Below are 26,301 nucleotides of genomic sequence, written 5' to 3'. Positions count from 1 at the left end.
ACTCATTTAATACTCGGCAGTATTAACTGCTGCATCCATTTTCAATAAGCTAGCACAAGAATTTAAAAATCTTATCAGAAATCCATGGGCCTTCAAATCGAAACTGTAGAATTTCCTCATGGGTCACTCCTATTCTGTCAAGGAAATCCTTGAAAAATTAAGCTGATTATTGTTGCATTGTTGACTGTGTTTGCTTAAACTTATGGCTTGACTTTTTCGGGTTTATAAACATTTTATTTTTATTTGTTATTACTTTTGCATTATAATTTCATCTACTGACATGTTCCATGACCTTGGAGATTTGCTCCTCAGTTTGGTCCTATGGAACTTGATGTGTAAATAAAATACGCTCAATAATTTTCATGTCTGGGGACTTTGGTGGCCAGCGGAAGTGTTTAAATCAGGAGAGTGTTCATGGAGCCACTCTGTAGCAATTCTGGACATGTGGGGTGTCACATTGTCCTCCTGGAATTGCCCAAGTTCGTCGGAATGCACAAAGGACATGAATGGATGCAGGTGATCAGACAGGATGCTTACATACGTTTCACCTGTCAGAATCATATCTAGATGTATCAGGGGTCCCATATCACTCCAACTGCTCACACCTCACACCATTACAGAGCCTCCACCAGCTTGAACAGTCCCCTGCTGACATGCAGGGTCCATGGGTTCATGAGGTTGTCTCCATACCCATACACATCCATCTGCTTGATACAATTTGAAATGGGACTCATCCAACCAGGCAACGTATTTCCAGTCATCAACAGTCCAATGGCGGTGTTGACACCCAGGCAAGGCATAAAGCTTTCTATCATGCAATCATCAAGGGTACACAAGTGGACCTTCAGCTTCGAGAGCCCATATCAATGACGTTTCGTTGAATGGTTCGCATTCTGACATTTTTTGATGGCCCAGCATTGAAATTTTCTGCAATTTGCAGGAGGATTGCACTTGTGTTGTGTTGAATGATTCTCTTCAGTTGTCGTTGGTCACATTCTTGCAAGATCTTTTTCCGGCTGCAGGGATGTTGGAGATTTGATGTTTCATTGGATTTGGATTTCAGATATTCCTGATACACTCGTGAAATGGCCGTATGGGAAAATCCCCACTTCATCACCACCTCAGAGATTGTGTGTCCCATTGCTCGTGCGCCAACTATAACACCTTGTTAAAACTCGCTCAAATTTTGGTAACCTACCATTGTAGCAGCAGTAACTGATCTGACAACTTTGCCAGACGCTTCTTGTCCGATATAGGTTTTGTCGACCGCAGTGCTGTATTCTGCCTGTTTACATCTCTCTGTATTTGAATATGCATGTCTATACCAGTTTCTTTGGTGCTTCAGTGTATGTGACCCTCGTTACACTTGCAGAAGTGATGTACACCATAAAATCTTAACAAATTAAAGAATCCAATGGTAATAATATAATATCAACAGAGTTAAAGACTGTATTTCTAAGTTTAAAACACTCTAGTGAACCCGGCAGTGCTGCGCAATTGCTAAATATATATGGGAATTGGATATATATTCTGATCTCCTTCTGTCCCCCCCCCCCCCCCTCCTTTCTGTCCATCTCCTCCTCTTTCCCCCTCTTTGCTTATTTCCTCCTCCCCCCCCCCCCCCCCCTCTCTCTCTCTCTCTCTCTCTCTCTCTCTCTCTCTCTCTCTCTCTCTCTCTCTCTCTCTCTCTCTCTCTCTCTCTCTCTCCCCCCCCCCCCACCCCCTACCTGGCTCTCTGTCCATCTCCTCCTTGCTCCTATTGTGAAGCCATTGTTGAAAAACTCATATTGTTAAGTCTCTGCAAGATGAAGTACAGTATATATATAGTGGTTGACTACATCATATTTATCTGTCCAGGAAAATACCACTATTAAATGATTCATTACATAAGTACTTTAGTGTATTACAAACCTCAGCTCAAGAATGTTGTATTATTTTAGTACAAAACCCATCATTATCACTAAGACATTTAACAAAGAGAGAGAATAATACTGAAGACTTATTTTGAAAGTACAGGATGTAGTTCAATTTTATCAGCCTTGTTTCGGAATTCTTTCCTCCACTAAGCAACTGTTCAAATGTAAATTATTAACTACTGACTCAAAATTTTTAATAAACTGTTTTCAGTTTATGAGCAACTATTCATATGGTTATTATTTGCCTTCTGAGAAATTTCCTCATTTTCTAATTTTTACTATATTCTACATATTTCTTAACATTTTGCCAAAGAAACATAGATTTTCTTGAAAGATATATGTCTTTTTGTTGTAATGACTCTGCATAAAAGTTCCTTGTACAATTTGAAATGTAATTTACCTTTATCACAAGTATTCCTTGATGTTAAATAGTCTTCTTCTTAATTTTGAACAATTTTCTCATGTCATTTGTAACCCAGAGTTTAGGAGAATTTGATCTACCAACACAAGTTATTTTGTTTAGGGCAACAGTTTTCAAAGTAAATTCGTTACTATGTTACAGACAATATATTTTTCTTTTATACCATGCACATACAACATATGTGTTTTTCCAGTCTGTAAATCAGAAATACTTCTTCATTTCCTCAGTTTCTTTTTGTTTTGTTACTGTAATCATTTTCAATTTTTTAGTTTTCATATCAAGTATAATTATGACAAACATCAGCTGCTAAGAACAATGATTTGTAAAAGAATTGACCATAGGTTTACAAGATTACTTAGTAATGTGGACTATTCTTCAAACATTTAACAAATAGCAGTGTTATTAGTTGCCATAATCCTGCTTGCCAAAGCCATTACTGGTGTTAGATTATTCCTGTATGTAGTGTCAGAGGGCACTAATATGGTGCTAGAAGAGGTATAAAATTCGATTATCCACTTGTAGTACCTTGTTTGTTTAAAAGCTAAAAAAACATAATAACAAATCAGTTTGTCTCGTGAACAGTTGAAAATTACCATCCAGAGGTCGATATATTATGTCTATCACAGTAATTTGAGTGGCAAAATTATCAGAACTATGTTTTATATGATTTGTAAGTTGTGTTTCATCTAAACATACCAGCCATACATTTTTTAAACCTCTAATGTTTTGGTGCAATATTAACCTCCACTTCTATCTTCACAAGTTAGTCTCAAAATTTCTTCTATTACTGCTAACTAGCCTCTTCATTGTGGCCTTGCCTGATTATGCATTCAACACATATAGTGAACACATTTCTTCCTCCCTCTCTTTCTATCCACCTCTTCCACTCTCTGTCCGTCCACCTCATCCTCCCACATCTATCTATCTATCTATCTCCTCCTCCCTCTCTCTTTGTCCATTTCTTCCACCTTCTCTCTCTCTCTCTCTCTCTCTCTCTCTCTCTCTCTCTCTCTCTCTCTCTCTCTCTCTCTCTCTGACCATTTCCTCCTTCACCCCTCTCTTTCCACTCTGCCTCCCCCCTTTTTCCTTTTCAACCAGCAACCCCTGTACACCTTCCACATTCCTTGTGCATCTTCCCTTTCTCTGCCCGTTTCTTCCTCCCCCTCACTCTGTCCATCATCTCCTCTATCCATCTCGACCCGTCCTCAGCAATGCTCCTTAGCATGTGTAGTCCTTCAGTACAGTTCAGATAAACAGACTAATACATGTTGGGGCATGGAAAATCATTCCTTGCCGGTGACATGTAGGCTTTCTTGCAAAGCAGGTTAATTTGGCAGGCCACACAACATGCCTGTCGTGCAGGGCAACCAGTACACCAGGGACTGGAAAAAAAATTGCCCACATATCCGCTCCTGTTGAGGCTAGGAGGTTATAAACCCCACAGTGCTGATACTTGTGAAGCCTGCTGTTTCTGTGTCAGGTTTGGTTGAAATTGATCCAGGGATTTGGGAGGAGATCACACGCATACACAGTACTTTATAATGTAACAGATTACCTGACTCTTGAATCTACACTAACAAAGGCGCTGCCCTCACTGTGAGGGTACTCCCATGAGACCCCCCACCCCCACGTCCGTTTCAGATTTTGCTATCAACCGAGCCAATTTTCCTGTTTCCCTGTCCATTTCCATTTCTAGTCAAGATGTGGGCCACAATGTGTAAATCCCATCTTTCCAAGGTGGCGCAGTGGTAAGAGACAGGACTCAAATTCATATTGAGGAGGATGATGTTTCAAATCCCTGGCTGGCTGATGTTCAGAGACTAATACTCGGTACCAAAATTTGGTCTTAAAGAGGTATGGGTGTCTTTGGATAAGCACTGCAGATACCGACGACACACACCTGCTTTCACTGAGTAATATACTGTGAAATATCATGAGATAAATAATTCTCACTCTTATATGTATATATGGGCACAGCAGTTCATGTGCAAAAGATCACTCTGAGTATTTATAAAATGTCCCACCATTTATATTTACAGTAAAATTAGTTTACAACTAACATGTAGTGAGCAGCAGCTCTCATCACTGGTCATTTTTCCATCTCACACTAGTCCTGTTGCTGATGGTTAATTAATAAATACATATTTTGCATTCACATGCTCAGCAATTCAACCTGTAAAAAATCTTTAACTCTTTACATATAAATAAATACATCCTAATTAAATTGAGTGTTATTTTGAGTTCTTTACTGTAGTGTTTTCAGAATTTACTTGTGCTGCAACAAATTCGAGTGATATGTATATTTATCAAAAGCTGAAATTAATAAATGCTTGATTCATTGTCGGACCCATCATATATCTAAATATATGACATACTGGGAGAAAGCAATTTGATAGGGCTACATAATGCTGCATTCATACACTGTGTGTGTGTGTGTGTGTGTGTGTGTGTGTGTGTGTGTGTGAGAAAGAGAGAGAGAGAGAGAGAGAGAGAGAGAGAGAGAGAGAGAGGAGGAGAAGAAGAAGAAGAAGAATTGATTATTCATTCTGGCACATTTGTGTAATCCATTGTAATTAAAATCTGCTGCAGCTTTTATTTATTTATTGCTGTGATTCTCCACATCTGTAGGCTATTAATTTTAAGTTTCATAAGCATTTTGTGTAAAACGTTAAAATTTGATTGATTTTTACCATACAGTCAGCTTCTAAGCTGCAATAAGTTCATCTTAACAAGTGCTCTGGAAATAGGAAATAGCATGACTGCATATCTTTTCATGTGGCAGGCAGAAACATCCTGGCTCCTTGTGGTTGCCTGCCATTCAGCTCACAGATTTAGCTACCAACTTTATGCCTGTCACTGGTCTGTCACACTCTCTCTTCCAGGCCACCTCTGCTTGTTAGCTGAGTAGCCTGCCTACTTTTTTGTCTTAGGTTCAGAACTTTTTTCATTTGTGTTCTGTTGTCAGTTATAATGTTCCTGGTGCACTACGTTGTTGTTGTTGTTGTTGCATTCAGTCCAAGACTGGTTTGATGTAGGTCTCTACACTACTCTATCATGTGTGAGCCTCTTCATCTCCAGATAACTACTGCAAACTACATCTATTTGAACCTGTTTACCATATTCAAGCCATGGTCTCCCTCTGCAATCCCCCCCCTCCCCCCAACACACTTCCCCCAATACTAAATTCCTTAGTGTCTCAGAATGTATTCTATCAGCTGATCCCTTCTTTTAGTCAAGTTGTGCCACAAATTTCTTTTCTGCCCAATTCTATTCAGTACTCATTAATCATCTTCAGTATTCTTCTATTGCACCACATTTCAAAATCTTCTGTTCCCGTGCCTGAGCTGTTTATCATCCACGTTTCACTTCAATACGAGGCTACATTCCAGACAGATACATTCAGAAAAAACTTCCTCACACATAAATCTGCTTCAGCTACCATAAGTTATTTTAGAGTCCAAATACCAAAATTCATCTACTACTTTTAGTGTGTCACCTCTTTATTTAATTTCTTCATTAGTGCATGATCTAATTCAACTACATTCCATTACCCTTGTCTTGCTTTTGTTGCTGTTCATATTATATCCTGCTTTAAAGACGCTGCCCATTCCATTCAGCTGCTGTTCCCATGCCCGTTGACTCATAACTTCCATCTGGTTTCTGTACAAGATGTAAATAAGCATCCACTAACTTGTATGTTACTCTTGCTGCCTTCAGAATTTCAAAGAATGTATTCCACCCAACAGTGTCAAAAGCTTTCTCAAAGCCTACAAATGCTATAAATATAGGTTTGCCTTTCCTTAACCTATCTTTTAAGATATGCCATAGGGTTATAATTGCCTTGCATGTTCCTACAGTTTCCAGAAATGAAAATCACCGTCTCCTAGAAGAGCTTTTATCAGTTTTTCTGTTCGTCTGTCAATAATTCCTGTCAGCATTTTGCAACCATGACTTATTAATCTGACAGTTCAGTAATATTCCCATCTGTCAGCACCTGCTTTCTGTGGAACTGGAATTATTATATTCTTCTTGAGGTCTGGGGGTATTTCCCCTATTTCATACATCTTGCACACCAGGTGAAACAGTTTTGTCATGGTTGGCTCTCCATAGGCTGTCAGTAGTATTTAGGGTATATCACCTACTTCAGGGGCCTTATCAGCTTAGGTCATTCCGTGCTTTGTCAGATTCTTCTTGCAGTATCATACCTCCCTTCCCATCAGCGTCATCCTCTTTCCTTTCTATAATGTTGCCTTAAAGTTTGTGTCCCTTTTGTAGACCCCTGTATATTTCTTCCACCTTTTAACTTTCCTTTCTCTGTTTAACATGGGCTTGCCATCTGAACTCTTGATATTCATCTAGATGCTTCTCTTTTCTCCATAGATATTTTTAATTTTCCTGTAATCAGTATTTATCATCCCCTAGTTACGCATTCTTCTACAGCCTAGCTTGTGTCCTCTAGCCTTTCCTGCTTAGCCATTTTGCAGTTCCTGTCAGTCTCATTTTTTAGACATTTGTTTTTCCTTTTGTCTGTTTCATTTGCCGCATTTTTATATTTTCTTCTTTTGTCAATTCAGTATTTCTTGTGATATCCAAGGACTTCTTCTTTGCCTTGTCTTTTTACCTATTTGAGTCTCTGCTGTGTTCACTAGTCCGTTTGTGAAAGATATGCATTGGTCTTCTACTTTATTCTTTTCCCTTATTTCAATCAGCTGTTACCTAATGCTCACATTGAAACTCCCAGGAACCTCTGGTTGTATTATCTTACCCAAGTCCCATTCCTTTAACTCTGTACCTTTTTGCAAATTCTTTGGTTTCAATCTATAGTTCATAACCAATAAATTGTGGTCAGAGTCCACATCTGCCCCTGGTAATGTCTTACAGTGTAAAATCTGCTCCCAAAATTTCTGTCTTACTATTATATAATCTGTTTGAAACCTTCCACTGTCTCCAGGTCTCTTCCACGCATACAACATACTTTCATGATTCTTAAACCAATTAAATTATGCTGTGTGGAAAATACTCCCAAGCAGCTTCCTCTTTATTCCTTTCCCTCAGTCTATATTCTATACTATTTTTCCTTCTCATCCTTTTCCTACTATGGAATTCGCACCTCCCATCACAATTAAATATTTTCCTCTCTTAACTATCTGAATAATTTCTTTTTCCTCATCATACATTCCATCAATCGCTTCCTCTGCAGACCTAGTTGGCATATAACTTACTGTGGTGGTTGTAGTCGCCTGCTGGAGACCCAAATGGAAGACTTTCATCTCTGAAAGATTTTATCCAAGAGGATGCCATCATCATATAAACATACAGTAAAGCTGCTTATCCTTGGGAAAAGTAACAGCTTTAGTTTCACCTTGCTTTCACCCATTTGCAGAACCAGCGTAGCAAGGCCGTGATGGTTGATGTTACAAGACCAAATCAGACCCTCATTCTGACTGTTGCTGCTGCAAGTACTGACAAGGCTACTGCCCCTCTTTGGGGACCACATGTGTGTCTAACATCTCCTACCTCTCGGTTGTGGCTGTATCTACAGTATGGCTGTCTGCATTATTGAGCCATGCAAGTCACCCCATCCCACCTCAGGAAGGTCCATGGTTCATGGGGGTCAGAGAGGCGGATGCAATATAATAATTGAAATAAAAATCAATGCAAAGACTCGCTATGTACCAGGTGAGGGCAGTCGTAGGCATTAATAAAAGGTGAGGCATGTATTACCTTTTACAAGCATACCTTCCTCATCTGACATACAAGGAAAGCTTTGCAAATAAAGTGAGTATTCAAGGAATAAAAAGTTACCTCTGGAGACACGAGAAGATAAAAATCACTCAAGAAGAAAATAAAATTTTAACATATTATTTATTTTTATTGTATCCCGTTTATCCTCTTAATAGTTCCATTCCCTCCAACTGACCCCCACCTCTCTCTCTCTCTCTCTCTCTCTCTCTCTCTCTCTTTCTTGTGTTTGTCTGCCTCTTCCTGGTAGGTACAAGATACTTTTTCCAGTCCATGCTAGATTTTAGTTTCGCTACAGAGGTCTTTATCTTCCCACACCTAATAATTTGTGTATTAAATGTATTAAAGATTATTTGCAATGTGTATTTCATTTTTCTTTGCAGAATGCTAAGTGGGTGTGGAAAATTGCTGTGAGTGTCCTAATGGCATTGTTCTTTCTTACTGTCTCCACGTGTTGGACACATTGGTTCATTCCAGATGATGCGTGGAGGTATTGCAAATAGTCTCTGTTTTTTAAATAATGATATATGTAAAATCCTCATGGTGTATTATGTGCTTTAGTAATTTTGCACCTGAAAGAAAGAAAGTAGCTGAAAGTGTTATTTCATACTGTAAAGATATTTTTTGTAGCCCTGTAGTTAAATAGTAATTATAGATATGTGCACAACATTTGTGACCACTAGAAAAAGAACCAGACTTGGTTTATTGTACAGGTGGATGAACAAACTGATATGTCAAAAAGACTAATTAAACTGTATACACCCACTTGATGAGCAGCGGTGTACTTAGGATTTAAAAGTGATGTGGGCTTGTAAATATATTACTCTTATTCAGAAAAAAGAAAATGTATCAGTTTATTTTCTTATGGGCATTATATGGTGAGGATTGCCAGGGTGGGGGTGAGAGAAGGTAATCCCAGACCCATCTCGGAGAAGAACGTAAGTGAAAAGGTAAAGAAGACTAAGCTGTTTCAGTGTGTGCTCTGGCTGCATCTCAGAACAGAAGAGAGCTCTGTTTTTGTGTCCGTGTCTTAGAGAGCCGTCCGTCTCACAAGTCAGGTGATCCTGTGTAGTGATTCAGTTGGCAGGGTGTGTTGCAGGTGACGATTCAGGCTTTGCCAGTGTGAAGTGGATAGTAGTTCACACAGCAGAAAGGCATTGGCTGATAAAGGTGGCCCTTTGTAAAATTTAAATAATAAAATTTTCTCAAGTTTGGGACTTTGAGGCACCTTGTCCAACTGGTTCAATATGTGTTTACAAAAGTGACTGTTGGAATTGCTTTCAGGTAGTACCTTATTGGACTGTTGATTTAGATGGAAATTCATGTCAAACTATGTGAAACTTGGTAGATTAAAACTGTGTGCCAGACCAATGCTTGAACCTGGGACCTATACCTTTCACTGGCAAGTGCTCTATTGACTGAGCTATCTAAGCAGTAGAGCACTTACCTGCAAAAGGCAAAGGTCCCAGGTTTGAGTCTTGATCTGACCCAGAGTTTTAATCTGATAGGAAGTTTCAAATTGGCACACTCTCCTTTGACAAAAAATAAATAAAATAAAAAAATAAATTCATTCCCTAGAACTGTGTATCTGTAAATTGTAAATAATGGAATGAGTAAAGGGAAGTTTCATAATTCTACACACTATTCTGCAGAATGAAAGATTTATTTTCAAATTATTGTATTATCTTCCCAAAAATTGACAATTTTTAGAATGGGCAGTGATTTAGGTGCTCTTGAATAGTGAGTAGCTGGCTGCCGTGGTCAAACGGCTCTAGGCACTTCAGTCTGGAACTGCACGACTGCTACGGTCACAGGTTCGAATCCTGCCTCGGGCATGGATGTGCGATGTCCTTAGGTTAGTTAGGTTTAACTAGTTCCAAGTTCTAGGAGACTGATGACCTCAGATGTTAAGTCCCATAGTGCTCAGAGCCATTTGAACTAGTGAGTACTGGCTTGCGTCATCATTGAAGAGGCATTAAATGCTGTAAATTGTATGTGAGGAGTATGGTGAATTTCCTTTATTGCCAGCATCTCACAGTTCATTATTGAGGATGAATATAATGGAACTGTAGCCTCAGCTTACCCACATTCCATCTGTAGAACACTCACAAGTAGGGCCGACTTCACAACCACGAAAAGAGACATCATCCACTACCTCTAAACATGTGGCATAATCACCGTCTCTGAAGGAACAAGTTTCATCACACTCATTACTCAATGAAAGTCCTTCAGGAGCTTCCAGACACACCTACTTATGGGCTTCACTGCAGTGAGCCAGCAGCTAAACCTCACTGCTTAGTGTCTCACCTTATTCCAACCACACTTGGGCTCCCTTTGGACGTAGAACCTACAACATAATACACAACACTGCTACGGGCACACACACTAGAGCTGTGCTGTTTCAACTTCTTCTGGGGCTGTGTACTACAGTAGTCCATAGTAGCTCCTACACAGCTCCATGAACTACCTTCCTCGATATTGACCTCTGTCTTGCTGTTGAGTCCATAAGATACTCTTTGTCTTTAAACCCACCAATTGCACTTTGACAGGTAGTACCCATCCTACCCTGCCGTATAACGTGTCACTGCAGAGGAAGCATTTACATGGAGCCAAGTGGTTCCCTCCCTCCACCCCCACCCCCTGCCCTCCCAATTGAAAAATTAATAACCTTACTTGTCTCGGTTGTCATTTCTAGTATATGGACTGCTCAGTGCTTAAACAATTTTAAATAATCAAGTCGACACCATTACAATAAATTTTCCATTGAAGCACATATATTGTCACAGTAGTAGTTCTTTATCGTCTTGCAAATAAAAAGTTACATTATTATGACAAAACAAGTCTGTAATGTTAAAAAACTTAAAGAATAACAGCTTAAATATACAAATGGTGTCCAATTGTAGGGACCTTAGCCAATGCATTTTCAACCTGAACTTTATACAAGTGACAGTATTCAACTGGTTTAGTGCCGACTTTTCTCATCAACTGCTTAACCAGAACTTTGACTGTAGCTTGCTATAGCTTGGCAGTGACTGACTCGCTGTTTTTAAAAGAGTTTGATGTTGACTCTCACAGCACCTATTTCAAACCTTGTGTAGGAAGTTTAAAATGCAGAACCGTTACATTTACAATAATCACACGTTAACTAAATAAATCTTTGGCCAGATATGTATAAATATTGACCATATTTTCATTAAATGGCTTTAATATAAAGTTCTGTTGATGCTGATGTAACTGAATGACTGAATAAATGATTTCAATCTCCTTAGTGACTTCACACAGTACAAAAATGTCCCAGGGATTTTAGTTTGATTGTCAAAATTTAACATTAAATATCTTTGAATGCTTCTCACATTTCTCTCTTGCACTCATTATGGCATCATATGAGTTTTGTCTGTCTGCCAGGCTTTGACTTCACCTAAATCAAAGATGAAACTCTCTTTGCATTTGCAGCAGGTTCCTAACACATCAGTTGAACTACAGAGCATCTTTCCCATAGCTCACAACCTTGCTCAGCATGTACATGTCTAAAACATATTGTGCAGTGCTTTGCAGTTTAATCCATTTGAGCTCAACATCATCATCCTCAGAGCTGCATATTTGATGTTGATTACTCATATACTCTGTAGTTTCTATCAAGTCACTTTTGCAAAGAAAGGATATTATTTGTGCCTCTTTTAGATTCCTTGTAACATCTGTAGTCACGGATACTATCACAGCCTTATGACACCGATGCCTTCGGAAAATTTGGGTCTGTTAGTTACTAAGAGGGCTAGGATGTTGCACTCACGAGTCAGCTCGCTGTGCTTTCATAGCAACTGTGTGCATGCTCAAAGTAATATTTGGACAATGCATTCAGAACAGCCTCTCACAATTCCCTTTCTTTGGCACCCATTTTAATAGACTGACTCCCCAATTCTATAACTGGCAGATTGAAGTCTCCTCCTATTACAGTACCAGGATCGGGAAATTTACTCGAGATATTGTTCAACTTTTCTGTGAACTGCTGTGCCACTACAGATCCTGAGGCACAGGGTCTATAAAAGCATCTGATTACTATGTTTCACTGATCTTCAGTGATCACCTTCAACTAGTTTATTTCACATTTGGATTTTGTAATAACTTGACTAATTGTTATCGAGTTCTGTACTGGCATCTAGCCTAGGCTTGCAATATATATTCCAGTCTGAATTCAGGATTTCAGTGCTGTTCCCTTTCAGTTTCAGCCAACTTCCTGCTTCTAATACTGCATGGGCATTATTATCTTTCATAAGTGATACTAATTTTGCACCTTTACCAAGAATGCTCCAGCAGTTTATTAAAAACACATTAACATTTTTTTCTTCTGTTCTGCAAGGATGAAAGTCCTCCTCTGAGCATGATGTGTCTACAGTTCTGCACCCATTAGCGGAGACCAGGAAATTGCTTCAGAGATTATCACAGAACTGTCTGAGCCTATGGTTTAGACTTTCCACTCAGCTCCAACCCAGGGGAAAAATGGTTCAAATGGCTCTAAGCACTATGGGACTTAACACCTGAGGTCATCAGTCCCCTAGAACTTCGAACTACTTAAACCTAATTAACCTAATGACACCACACACATCCATGCCCAAGGCAGGATTCGAACCTGCGACCCGTAGCTGGTCATGCGGTTCCAGACTGAAACGCCTAGAACTGTTCTGCCACAGCAGCTGGCAACCCAGAGGAACTCCATCAATTCTAGATACAGTGCTGCAAATAGTGAACTGCATTTGTACTGTGTGTACAGTGCTAGATATGTTCACCAATCCCACCAGCCGCCTAAAGCAGTCTATTCCATTGCTGCCCCATGGGTCACAGGCAGGCCTATTGGACATGTTCTGTGCATGTAAGAACCTTCTGGCTACTCTTGCCTGCGAGTGCTCATTCAATAGTAGTTTGTAGAGCCGCCTCCATATCTTGCACAAGACCTCCCAATAAATGTCCCAACTACACGTTATCCTATCCTGACATGCATGCTGTTTCCCTGAGGGGCTCCTTATTTGCCTAATTTTGGGGGCCCAATAACCAACATACCAACCTTCTGTGCTTGCTCGGACTTCTCTGCAAAAAAATTGGTCACTAGCCCAAGAGACAATGCATGCTGTGCCAACTCACATTTTGCGTTTTAACGCAAGCCAACACTTCATATGTATTGCTAAGGCAGAAGTGGGCAGCCAAGTGGATAGGACCCACACTCGCCTTCTGCCCAGATACATGTCACCACTCAACCTCAAATGAGGATAAATTTTTCAAATTATGCATATTGTAAGATAAAGTGGCATTTGTGTTTCCAGAGGATTACAGTGACATTAGAGGTGTTACAGCTTTTGTCACTGTTGCCTCAGCATTGTTGTAGATTAGGGCAGCAGCCTGAAGTGTGTCAGCCATGGCCAGTGCAGCTTCTAATTAACCTTGTCTCGGCACATGACACACAGTTCCTACAATGTGAAAATCATGAAATATTTACTTACCAGATAAGGCAGTGGCAATTAAGAAAGAATAAGAATACTGCAACAAGAGATAAAAGTACCTGATTGTGGTGCTGCAGGTGAAACAAATTGACACTACTAAAATTGTGATGCACACAAAATTAATAAAAACTAGCACAAATCTGTACTGAAAAGTTAGTACTATGTACACTAATGACTGCAAAATATGCAGACTTTTAAATCAACATAAATAGCAAATACATAAACAAATACTGTTCAATTCTACATGAACCATGTAAGGAAACTACTCATCAAATCGTGTATACGGGCTGTAAACTAATGCTGTTGCTGAGCTCCTCCCTGCTCTTCAACTGGAACTCTACAGGCTGTTTACTTTTTGCAGTGGTTACATCATGGAAGTTAATAAAGCAGCTCTAATGCTTATGGTGGTGTGAAGCTACACTACAAAGTTAACTCACCCTACACTAAGGATCACAAAATACAAGGTGTACAACTTTGCTTCCGCCGTTTGCCGATAGGTGGTGAAAACTGTAAGTAGCAGTCGAAAGAAACAGATTGCAGATGTCAGGCAGCTAGCTTGGACCTTGGTCAACATAACCTCATTCAAACATTAGTCGATTTGTTTCTGCATTATAAAGTAATTGTTGACTGAAAATGTCAGTTTACGAACCTAATTCTCATCATTTACAGGAGGTGTTACTGTTTTGTTTGAATATGAAGAAAACAGCAGCTGAGTCTCATCAAATGCTCTCAAGTATGTATGGTAAGGATACTATTAGTGAAAGAACGTGTCGTGAGTGGTTTCAGTGCTTCAAGAATGGTGATTTTAACATCGTAGACCAGCATAGTGGTGGAAAGGAGAATGTTTTCGAAGATGCAGAATTGGAGACATTGCTGAGTGAAGACTCGCATCAGACTCGAGAAGAATTGGTATGATCAGTGGGAGTGACACAGCAAGCCATTTCAAAACATGAGCGTGCTATGAGCATGATTCAGAAAGAAGGAACTTGGGTTCCGTGTGAGCTGAAACCAAGAGACATTGAACTGTGTTTTTGTGTTTGTGAACAGTTGCTTCAGAGGCAAAAACGAAAGGGATTTCTGCATCGCAGTGTGACAAGGGACAAAAGATGGGTTCATTATGATAACCCTAAATGCAAAAAATCATGGGGATATCCCAGCCATGCTTCCACGTCAATAGCCAAACCGTATAGCCATGGCTCCAAGATCATGCTCTGCATTTGGTGGTACCAGCGTAGTGTTATGTACTATGAGGTGTTAAAACCAAGTGAAACAATCACAGGTGCTCGTTATTGAATGCAATTAATGCGTTTGAGCAGAGCATTAAAAGGCAAATGGCTACAATACAGCGAGAGGCACGATAAAGTGATTTTGCAGCACGTCAACACTCGGCCCGACGTAGCAAAAGAGGTCAAAACTTACTTGGAAACATTAAAATGGCAAGTCCTACCCCACCCACCGTGTTCTCCAGACATTGCTCCCTCTGACTATCACCTGTTTAGATCAATGGCTCATGGCCTGGCTGGCCAACACTTCCGATCTCATGAAGAAGTTACAAATTGGATCGATTCATGGATCGCTTTAAAAGATGAACAATTTTTTCAATGTGGGATTTGTACACTGCCCGAAAGATGGGAAAAGGTAGTCGCCAGCAATGGAAAATACTGTGAATGATACATGTGTAACCAATTTGTTTCACTAAAGCCTCAAATGTTGGGGAAAAAACAGCGGAAGCAAAGTTGTACACCTTGGACATAAACATGACTTATAATTGGAACAGTGGAGGAACTTACTTCTTTGCGACTTATTCTCATATTGTGAAATAATGAGGGTAGTATCACCACAAGCAGTTCCTTTCCTTACAAAGTGATGTCTGGCTACTCGGCAAGCTTGTGTTGGATGCGTTTTTGTCTCCCACTCGCCCAACTGATTGTATCCACACAGAAACTCACGTGTGAGCCTTGCCCAATAAATCCACCCATTGACACAATCTATTCTAGTAATGTTACTGGCATTTCCTGTCCCATCAGAGGCAGGGCTACTTGTGAAAGTAGCCACACTATATACCAACTTTGCCACAACCATTCCACTACCTTGTATGTGAGTATAGCTGTAGATTAACTATCATCTCACTCATGGTCTCATCCTAAATGTGGTTGAGGGCTGACTGGATTGCCTCGTTGTGGAACATCCTGCTAGATACAATGTGGTTGACTTCAGTGGCTACTTCAAAACTTGTACCATCTGGCTTGTGCTACTGAACACTAATTTTTCTAAATTTTTTAACCGCCACAATCACAACTATCCACACCCACAGGCACTATCTCATCTGTATGAAATCACCTGCTTACCCTGATATTTTTGTACTCCACTTTACCTCAACTATATCTTGTCTGCCTCTTCGTCTGACTTCACATCCAGCACAATCCTGATGTATTATTTTCTCAGTATACCTCTTTCTGATACCCAGTCTTGCTACATGCCTTTCTGTGTTCAGACAAACTGCTCCCTTTGCTTGTACCTATATGCTCCAGATTTCAACTGTTGTCTAGTTGTTCTACCATCTCACTGCATCACACCTTGCCCATGTCCCCACCACTAACCTACTCAAGCTAACCAAGATAACCATTATCTGCAGGCGGGCCCAGTGCCAAAGAGAATGAGTATTTGTCTTTCAGCTTATAAAATTGGATAATGGAAACTTCATATCAGTTGCTACCAACCAAAACATTGGTGTCGCAAAATGGCAAGATAAAAGAAATAAAAAGTGACAGACTGCAGTGGAATGAGCTGATGCTTCAGTCAGTCCCTACTTAACGCACATTGTCATTCGGAAACAAATTTCAGGGTACCATTTAAAAAAGTCATACCACTGTTCTTATCTTTGTATTAAAAAAAAAAGCTACAACGAAGGCAATCATGCTAATTGATGCCCCTAATGGCTAAACAACATTTGCTTGAAACATTTTGTAATTTGCATCTGGACAAGAGTTATTTAGGGTGGTGGGTGAAGATAAATGGGACACTCTGTGCGTGTGCGCGTGCGACATGGTGCATGTGAATAGTATAGCAGCTGATGTTGTTACAGCATTCAACAAATGCCACATTCAGCTTATACACAGGATACTGGTACTGTAGCGAAATGGGACCAACAGCCACTAGGTTTTGACACGTTGCTTGAGGCGAAGACACACTAGATTGTGTTAGCAGCTGGCTGCATAACTTAATTAAAATCTACATGATCTAATAGCAGTGTAAGGAACAAGATGTAAATGTATTTACAACTAACGAACCCTGCAATGCTTCACAATTGTTGAATATGTTTGGGAATTGTATACACATCCTACTCTCCTCCTCCCTGTTCATCTCCCCTGTTCTCCCTGTTCATCTCCCCTGTTCTCCCTGTTCATCTCCCCTGTTCTCCCTGTTCATCTCCCCTGTTCTCCCTGTTCATCTCCCCTGTTCTCCCTGTTCATCTCCTCTGTTCTCCCTGTTCATCTCCCCTGTTCTCCCTGTTCATCTCCCCTGTTCTCCCTGTTCATCTCCCCTGTTCTCCCTGTTCATCTCCCCTGTTCATCTCCCCTGTTCTCCCTGTTCATCTCGCCTGTTCTTATACCCTGTTCATCTCCCCCCCTTCTTCACCCTGTTCATCTCCAGCCCCTTCTTATCCCCGTTCATCTCCTCCCCCCTCCTCTTCTCCCTGTTCATCTCCTCCCCCCTCCTCTTCTCCCTGTTCATCTCCTCCCCCCTCCTCTTCTCCCTGTTCATCTCCTCCCCCCTCCTCTTCTCCCTGTTCATCTCCTCCCCCCTCCTCTTCTCCCTGTTCATCTCCTCCCCCCTCCTCTTCTCCCTGTTCATCTCCTCCCCCCTCCTCTTCTCCCTGTTCATCTCCTCCCACCTCCTCTTCTCCCTGTTCATCTCCTCCCACCTCCTCTTCTCCCTGTTCATCTCCTCCCACCTCCTCTTCTCCCTGTTCATCTCCTCCCACCTCCTCTTCTCCCTGTACATCTCCTCCCCCCTCCTCTTCGCCCTGTACATCTCCTCCCCCCTCCTCTTCGCCCTGTACATCTCCTCCCCCCTCCTCTTCGCCCTGTACATCTCCTCCCCCCTCCTCTTCGCCCTGTACATCTCCCTCCCCCCTCCTCTTCGCCCTGTACATCTCCCTCCCCCCTCCTCTTCGCCCTGTACATCTCCCTCCCCCCTCCTCTTCGCCCTGTACATCTCCCTCCCCCGTCCTCTTCGCCCTGTACATCTCCCTCCCCCCTCCTCTTCGCCCTGTACATCTCCCTCCCCCCTCCTCTTCGCCCTGTACATCTCCCTCCCCCCTCCTCTTCGCCCTGTACATCTCCCTCCCCCCTCCTCTTCGCCCTGTTCATCTCCCTCCCCCCTCCTCTTCGCCCTGTTCATCTCCCTCCCCCCTCCTCTTCGCCCTGTTCATCTCCCTCCCCCCTCCTCTTCGCCCTGTTCATCTCCCTCCCCCCTCCTCTTCGCCCTGTTCATCTCCCTCCCCCCTCCTCTTCGCCCTGTTCATCTCCCTCCCCCCTCCTCTTCGCCCTGTTCATCTCCCTCCCCCCTCCTCTTCGCCCTGTTCATCTCCCTCCCCCCTCCTCTTCGCCCTGTTCATCTCCCTCCCCCCTCCTCTTCGCCCTGTTCATCTCCCTCCCCCCTCCTCTTCGCCCTGTTCATCTCCCTCCCCCCTCCTCTTCGCCCTGTTCATCTCCCTCCCCCCTCCTCTTCGCCCTGTTCATCTCCCTCCCCCCTCCTCTTCGCCCTGTTCATCTCCCTCCCCCCTCCTCTTCGCCCTGTTCATCTCCCTCCCCCCCTCCTCTTCGCCCTGTTCATCTCCCTCCCCCCCTCCTCTTCGCCCTGTTCATCTCCCTCCCCCCCTCCTCTTCGCGCTGTTCATCTCCCTCCCCCCCTCCTCTTCGCCCTGTTCATCTCCCTCCCCCCTCCTCTTCGCCCTGTTCATCTCCCTCCCCCCTCCTCTTCGCCCTGTTCATCTCCCTCCCCCCTCCTCTTCGCCCTGTTCATCTCCCTCCCCCCTCCTCTTCGCCCTGTTCATCTCCCTCCCCCCTCCTCTTCGCCCTGTTCATCTCCCTCCCCCCTCCTCTTCGCCCTGTTCTTCTCCCTCTCCCCTCCTCTTCGCCCTGTTCATCTCCCTCCCCCCTCCTCTTCGCCCTGTTCATCTCCCTCCCCCCCTCCTCTTCGCCCTGTTCATCTCCCTCCCCCCCTCCTCTTCGCCCTGTTCATCTCCCTCCCTCCCTCCTCTTCGCCCTGTTCAACTCCCTCCCCCCCCTTCTCTTCGCCCTGTTGATCTCTTGCCCCCTTCTTCTCCCTGTTGATCTCTCCCCCTTCCACCTCCTCTTCTCCCTGTTGATCTCTCCCTGTTGATCTCTCCCCCTTCCACCTCCTCTTCTCCCTGTTGATCTCTCCCCCTTCCACCTCCTCTTCTCCCTGTTGATCTCTCCCCCTTCCACCTCCTCTTCTCGCTGTTGATCTCTCCCCCTTCCACCTCCTCTTCTCGCTGTTGATCTCTCCCCCTTCCACCTCCTCTTCTCCCTGTTGATCTCTCCCCGTTCCACCTCCTCTTCTCCCTGTTGATCTCTCCCCGTTCCACCTCCTCTTCTCCCTGTTGATCTCTCCCCCTTCCACCTCCTCTTCTCCCTGTTGATCTCTCCCCCTTCCACCTCCTCTTCTCCCTGTTGATCTCTCCCCCTTCCACCTCCTCTTCTCCCTGTTGATCTCTCCCCCTTCCACCTCCTCTTCTCCCTGTTGATCTCTCCCCCTTCCACCTCCTCTTCTCCCTGTTGATCTCTCCCCCTTCCACCTCCTCTTCTCCCTGTTGATCTCTCCCCCTTCCACCTCCTCTTCTCCCTGTTGATCTCTCCCCCTTCCACCTCCTCTTCTCCCTGTTGATCTCTCCCCCTTCCACCTCCTCTTCTCGCTGTTGATCTCTCCCCCTTCCACCTCCTCTTCGCCCTGTTGATCTCTCCCCCTTCCACCTCCTCTTCGCCCTGTTGATCTCTCCCCCTTCCACCTCCTCTTCGCCCTGTTGATCTCTCCCCCTTCCACCTCCTCTTCGCCCTGTTGATCTCTCCCCCTTCCACCTCCTCTTCGCCCTGTTGATCTCTCCCCCTTCCACCTCCTCTTCGCCCTGTTCACCTCCCTCCCCCCCTCCTCTTCGCCCTGTTCACCTCCCTCCCCCCCTCCTCTTCGCCCTGTTCACCTCCCTCCCCCCTCCTCTTCGCCCTGTTCATCTCCCTCCCCCCTCCTCTTCGCCCTGTTCATCTCCCTCCCCCCCTCTTCGCCCTGTTGATCTCCCCCCCCCTCTTCGCCCTGTTGTTCTCCCCCCCTCCTCTTCTCCCTGTTGATCTCTCCCCCTTCCACCTCCTCTTCTCCCTGTTGATCTCTCCCCCTTCCACCTCCTCTTCTCCCTGTTGATCTCTCCCCCTTCCACCTCCTCTTCTCCCTGTTGATCTCTCCCCCTTCCACCTCCTCTTCTCTCTGTTGATCTCTCCCCCTTCCACCTCCTCTTCTCTCTGTTGATCTCTCCCCCTTCCACCTCCTCTTCTCCCTGTTGATCTCTCCCCCTTCCACCTCCTCTTCTCCCTGTTGATCTCCGCCCCATTCCCCCTCTCACTGTCCATCTCTTGCTCCACCCCAGATCTCTCTCCCTTCCACCTCCTCTTCGCCCTGTTCATCTCCCTCCCCCCTCCTCTTCGCCCTGTTCATCTCCCTCCCCCCTCCTCTTCGCCCTGTTCATCTCCCTCCCCCCTCCTCTTCGCCCTGTTCATCTCCCTCCCCCCTCCTCTTCGCCCTGTTCATCTCCCTCCCCCCTCCTCTTCGCCCTGTTCATCTCCCTCCCCCCTCCTCTTCGCCCTGTTCATCTCCCTCCCCCCTCCTCTTCGCCCTGTTGATCTCCCCCCCCCCTCCTCTTCGCCCTGTTGATCTCCCCCCCCTCCTCTTCTCCCTGTTGATCTCCCCCCCCCTCCTCTTCTCCCTGTTGATCTCTCCCCCTTCCACCTCCTCTTCTCCCTGTTGATCTCTCCCCCTTCCACCTCCTCTTCTCCCTGTTGATCTCTCCCCCTTCCACCTCCTCTTCTCCCTGTTGATCTCTCCCCCTTCCACCTCCTCTTCTCCCTGTTGATCTCTCCCCCTTCCACCTCCTCTTCTCCCTGTTGATCTCTCCCCCTTCCACCTCCTCTTCTCTCTGTTGATCTCTCCCCCTTCCACCTCCTCTTCTCTCTGTTGATCTCTCCCCCTTCCACCTCCTCTTCTCCCTGTTGATCTCTCCCCCTTCCACCTCCTCTTCTCCCTGTTGATCTCCGCCCCATTCCCCCTCTCACTGTCCATCTCTTGCTCCACCCCAGATCTCTCTCCATCTCCTCTGCCTCCTAACCCCTCTCTTTGCCAATCACTTCCTTGTCGCTCTCTCTGACCTTGAGCCTTGTTTATTGTTACAGCAAATGGAATCTCAATTGAGAAATGAAATCACTTAAACCGAATGGGAATTGTAATTGGCTTGCTAAAATGATTGGTGCAGGAGACACATCTCCAGCTGCTGCATCTGTGAGGGTAGTAGCTACAGTGACAGTGTTTCTCATAGTTTTAATCTTTTAATGGGTAGGAATGCAAAGCTTCAGTTTATTTAGATTCCATTGTACTATTCCAATCATAAGTCAACAAGCTATAAACACAACATTCCTCTTTCTTCATAAAACTGACTGTGATGAACAGCACATTGTTGTGTATACAATTTTTGTTTAAAATTATGTATAAGGAGAACGAATATAAATGGTAGAAGAAATTTGTCTAATGGTTTGAAGGTCCTGATACTTAAGTTAAAACTTTGACTGCAAGAAAGAAAATCAAAGCGCACATTTTCACAGCACAGCATTTTCTTTCTCACAGTCAGATTTAACAGAAAATCTGTACAATGTCGTTCAAAAAAATATATAGCCCATGACAGTCTGTATATTAGTAGAGTATCATGAAACAGTTTGAAGTAAAATGGTAAAGACATTTTTGAGATATTTGCTAGCAAAATTTCCCATATATATACACTGCCAGTGTCTGTCTGAACGTTTATTAGAGCATCATTTAAAAATTTGAAATAAATTGGGCAAGAATGTTTTGAGCTTTTTGCTAACAATGTCTCCACTGTGTGTTATCTATACATTTATGTACCACATAAAGAGTGTACCGCATGTATTAATGAAATATGTAGCACAAGTCCATTGGAAAGTATGTTAGAGTATCATGGAAAAAGTTTAACTTAATTGATCCAGCACTTTTGAGATTTTTGCTAACAATGTGTCTTCTTTTTTTTCTGTCTGTATTTATTTTTAAATAAGAGTATACACGCACATGCACATGCAGAATTGGGTGGGGAGTAGGGGGACAGTGAGTTACCTTAGGTTTAGGCCACAGAGGTTATGGGAGTGAAGGGTGTGCTGTAATGATAGCTCCCATCTGCACAGCTCAGAAAAGCTGGTGGTGGTGGGGAGGATCCAGATGGCATGGGTTGTGAAACAGCCATTGAAATCTCACATGTTGTTCTCTACTGCATGTTGTGCCATTGGTTAGTCCACCTTGTTTGTGGCTGTGGCCATCATTCTGGTTGACAGCTGGTTGGTTGCCATACCAAAGTAAAATGCTGTGGGCCCACCCTCTGAAGGGGTAGGGTAAGCCTGTGACAGAACTGGAGTAGGAGGTGCTGAGTGGGAGGATTGGGCAGGTCTTGCATCTGGGTCTTCCGCAAGTGCATGATCCCTGTGCCAGGGGTTGGGAGTACGAGTGGCATAGGGATGGACTGGGTTGTATTTTTTTAAATACGTACCATGTGTCCATCTGAGTGTTTATTAGGGTGTCTTATAAAAACTTGAAGAACTTTTTGAGATTTTTGGTAACAGTGTTAAACTAAAACTTTTCTTTATATACAGGGTGCTCCATTGATTGTGACCAGGCCAAATATCTCAAAAAATATGTGTCAAACGAAAAAACTACAAAGAACAAAACTTGTCTAGCTTGAAGGGGGAAACCAGATGGCGCTATGGTTGGCCCACAAGATGGCGCTGCCGTAGCTCAAACTTTTTTAAATAGGAACCCCTATTTTTTATTACATATTAGTTTAGTATGTAAAGAAATATGAATGTTTTAGTTGGACCACTTTTTTCACTTTGTGATAGATGGCGCTGTAATAGTCATAAACATATGGCTCACAATTTTAGACAAACAGTTGGTAACAGGTAGGTTTTTTAAATTAAAATACAGAACGTAGGTACGTTTGAACATTTTATTTCGGTTGTTCCAATGTGATACATGTACCTTTGTGAACTTATCATTTCTGAGAATGCATGCTGTTACAGTGTGATTACCTGTAAATACCACATTAATGCAATAAATGCTCAAAATGATGTCCTTCAACCTCAGTGCATTTGGCAATACGTGTATCGACATTCCTCTTAACAGCGAGTAGTTTGCCTTCCGTAATGTTCGCATATGCATTGACTATGCGCTTACGCATGTTGTCAGGCATTGTCGGTGGATCACGATAGCAAATATCCTTCAACTTTCCCCACAGAAAGAAATCCAGTGAACGTGCAGGCCATGGTATGGTGCTTCGACGACCAATCCACCTGTCATGAAATATGCTATTCAGTACCACCTCAGCTGCACGCGAGCATTGTGCCAGACATCCATCATGTTGGAAGTACATCGCCATTCTGTCATGCAGTGAAACATCTTGTAGTAACATCGGTAGAACATTATGTAGGAAATCGGCATACATTGCACCATTTAGATTGCCATCAATAAAATGGAGGCCAATTATCCTTCCTCCCATAATGTCGCACCATACATTAACCCGCCAAGGTCGTTGATGTTCCACTTGTCCTAGCCATCGTGGATTTTCCGTTGCCCAATAGTGCATATTATGCAGGTTTACGTTACCCGCTGTTGGTGAATGACGTTTCATTGCTAAATAGAACGCGTGCAAAAAATCTGTCGTCGTCCCGTAATTTCCCTTGTACCCAGTGGCAGAACTGTACACGACCTTCAAAGTCGTCGCCATGCAATTCCTGCTGCATAGAAATATGGTATGGGTGCAGTCGATGTTGATGTAGCATTGTCAACACCGACATATTTGAGATTTCCAATTCTCGCGCAATTTGTCTGCTACTGATGTGCGGATTAGCCACGACAGCAGCTAAAACACCTACTTGGGCATCATCATTTGTTGCGGGTCGTGGTTGACGTTTCACATGTGGCTGAACACTTCCTGTTTTCTTAAATAATGTAACTATCTGGCGAACGGTTGTGACACTTGGATGATGTCATCCAGGATACCGAGCAGCATACATAGCACTCGCCCGTTGGGCATTTTGATCACAATAGCCATACATCAACACGATATCGACCTTTTCTGCTATTGGTAAACGGTATCACGAAGCAAATACCGTCTGCACTGGCGGGAATGTTACGCGATACCACACACTTGTATGTTTGTGACTATTACCTTGCCACCTATCACAAAGTGAAAACAGTGGTCCTACTAAAACATTCATATTTCTTTACATACTACATGAATATGTAATAAAAAATGGGGGTTCCTATTTTTAAAAAAACACAGTTGATATCCGTTTGACCTACGGCAGCGACATCTAGCGGGCCAACCATGGTGCCATCTGGTTTCCCCCTTCAAGCTAGACGAGTTTCATTCTTCGTAGTTTTTTCGTTTGCTGCTTATTTCGTGAGATATTTGCCCTGGTCACTGTCAATGGACCACCCTGTATAGTGGTATAGATTAAACAGTTGACATCAGTACAGCCTCGTCTTGCACTGAAACCAACAGGACTTTAATGATAATAACTAGCATGACAGGAATCTTCTTATGTTATATAAACCAAGGCTATGTAGTTGTATGTAATACTTTATCATACTGATATTTTACAATGGATTGTCAGCTTTGGCCAGTATCTCAAAATATTTTTAATTTTATTACATGTGTACTCAATGAAAGAAATTATAAGAAAAGTTTCTAATGCAAATGACAAAATCGCACAAATGTGAGCTGGAAATTGTATAAAGTGTGATTATGTAGGGTTTTTCTCACAAGAGTGGGGATGCCAAACATGTGATAGAGTATGACACAAACTTAGTTACTGATACATATATTTCTGTTAGTGGATGTTGAGCAATGTTACATAAAATGGGTAAGATTACAATAAATCCCACGATCCTAAGGGTTGTAGTTTTATGTATGCAGTTGGTAAGCATCCAGCCACAGAGCTAAATGCAGTTTTTGTTATTTTTTCTTTTACAATCTCTCTTTATATTACCTATATTGTGATACATTTTGTACTTCTTCATTTTAATAAATCCAATAATTTATTGTTATTACCTAGAACCATCACTAAAACATAAAAAATTGCCTGACATTGTTTCAACGTCCATTATAATTCATAATGTTGTTTGTGAGTGAGGTTTCTTAAACCATGGTTTATTATGAAAACATGAAGCATACTGTGTTCAAAATGCTGTTCTTTCATCACACACACGTCACACATCTTACGTGCTTTTCAGTGTAATAATTGTATAATCTGTTGTTATAACCTGTTACCATCACAATCAATCCATTGTGAAGTATCAATACGATAAAGAATTAAATAAAACTACATCGCTTGGTTTATATAGCATCAGCAGATTCTTATTATGCTAGTTGTTGTCCTCATGAAAGTCCTGTTGGTTTAACTATAAGACAAGCTGTATTGATGTCAACTGTTATTTATTTTTATGTAAGTTATATAACCAGATGCTAAAGTCGTCTAGATGTCTTCAACTAAAGCATTGTGTCAAAATCTAGTGGCCATTGGTCCCATTTTGCTACAGTACTGGTCGTACATGTGTATACTATGTATATTCCGAAGGTTGCTTTTCTTTATGTATATAATGATCTCTGTTATGTGATGAAGTAAATACTAAGTGTGTCAGCTACTAAGTTTTAACAGTATAACATCTTTGGTAAGACAATACCTTTTATATTTCGTCGTTATAGTGAATAGTTCCTTATGCAAATATTGTTCTTTTATTTTCATTGCCTCTTCTCTATGTTAATGTATATTTTCAGTTTTATGACCATCATTCAATTACACTGGTCACAAACGATGTAAAGCTGTTTTTAACTATTTCATGTGTGGATATATTGTCATTTTAACTATTTCATGTATGGAAATTGTCATTTTAAGAAAAATTTCAATGATGTATGAAGCCATAATGATGCCAACACAAATAAAGAATGTTTTATGGTATATATTCTGTAATTAATTTGTGTATATATTCTTGAATCCTGGTACAATATTATGTGCAGTTGTGCAAGCTCTTGTGTGTTGCTAACATGAGGAAAATTTTGTTTTATATCTGAGATCTGAAGATGGCTATGTTCGTTGCTGAAATTAGTAATCAACCAAATAAAGAATATTTCATGTGCAATCTTGACTTCGAGGGTTTTCAATCCCTAACTTTTTTTTTATTATTAGATTATCATGGAATCACTTGCTAAACTCTGAAGGTGGTGATAGAACTGTGGACATGACTGCAGCAGAAAATTCTCTTTGAGATTTGGCAACTTGAGGATGTTACTCAGATAGACTCCCATGTTTGAATTCAGTAAGGAACTGTATAATTTGTGCAAAAGAACAAGAAGACGTTACAGAAAATCTAAAACAGCATAGGT

The 26,301-nt window shown here is 42.5% G+C and overlaps 1 protein-coding gene across 1 annotated transcript in view; it reads left to right on the top strand.

Annotated features, from left to right (window-relative positions):
* The window catches only part of LOC126184995 (protein-serine O-palmitoleoyltransferase porcupine), a 114,080-nt gene that overhangs the window by 68,181 nt on the left and 19,598 nt on the right, over positions 1-26,301 (top strand). The window contains exon 5 of the mRNA XM_049927707.1: positions 8,463-8,569. Within this exon, the coding sequence (XP_049783664.1) occupies positions 8,463-8,569 (107 nt within the window). The remainder of the gene's footprint in view (positions 1-8,462; positions 8,570-26,301) is intronic.

Source organism: Schistocerca cancellata, chromosome 4 (assembly GCF_023864275.1).
Source record: "Schistocerca cancellata isolate TAMUIC-IGC-003103 chromosome 4, iqSchCanc2.1, whole genome shotgun sequence".
In the NCBI taxonomy this organism is placed as follows: Eukaryota; Metazoa; Arthropoda; class Insecta; order Orthoptera; family Acrididae; genus Schistocerca; species Schistocerca cancellata.
Note: the sequence above shows the minus strand (reverse complement) of the source record. Positions and strands in the feature narration are given on the sequence as shown.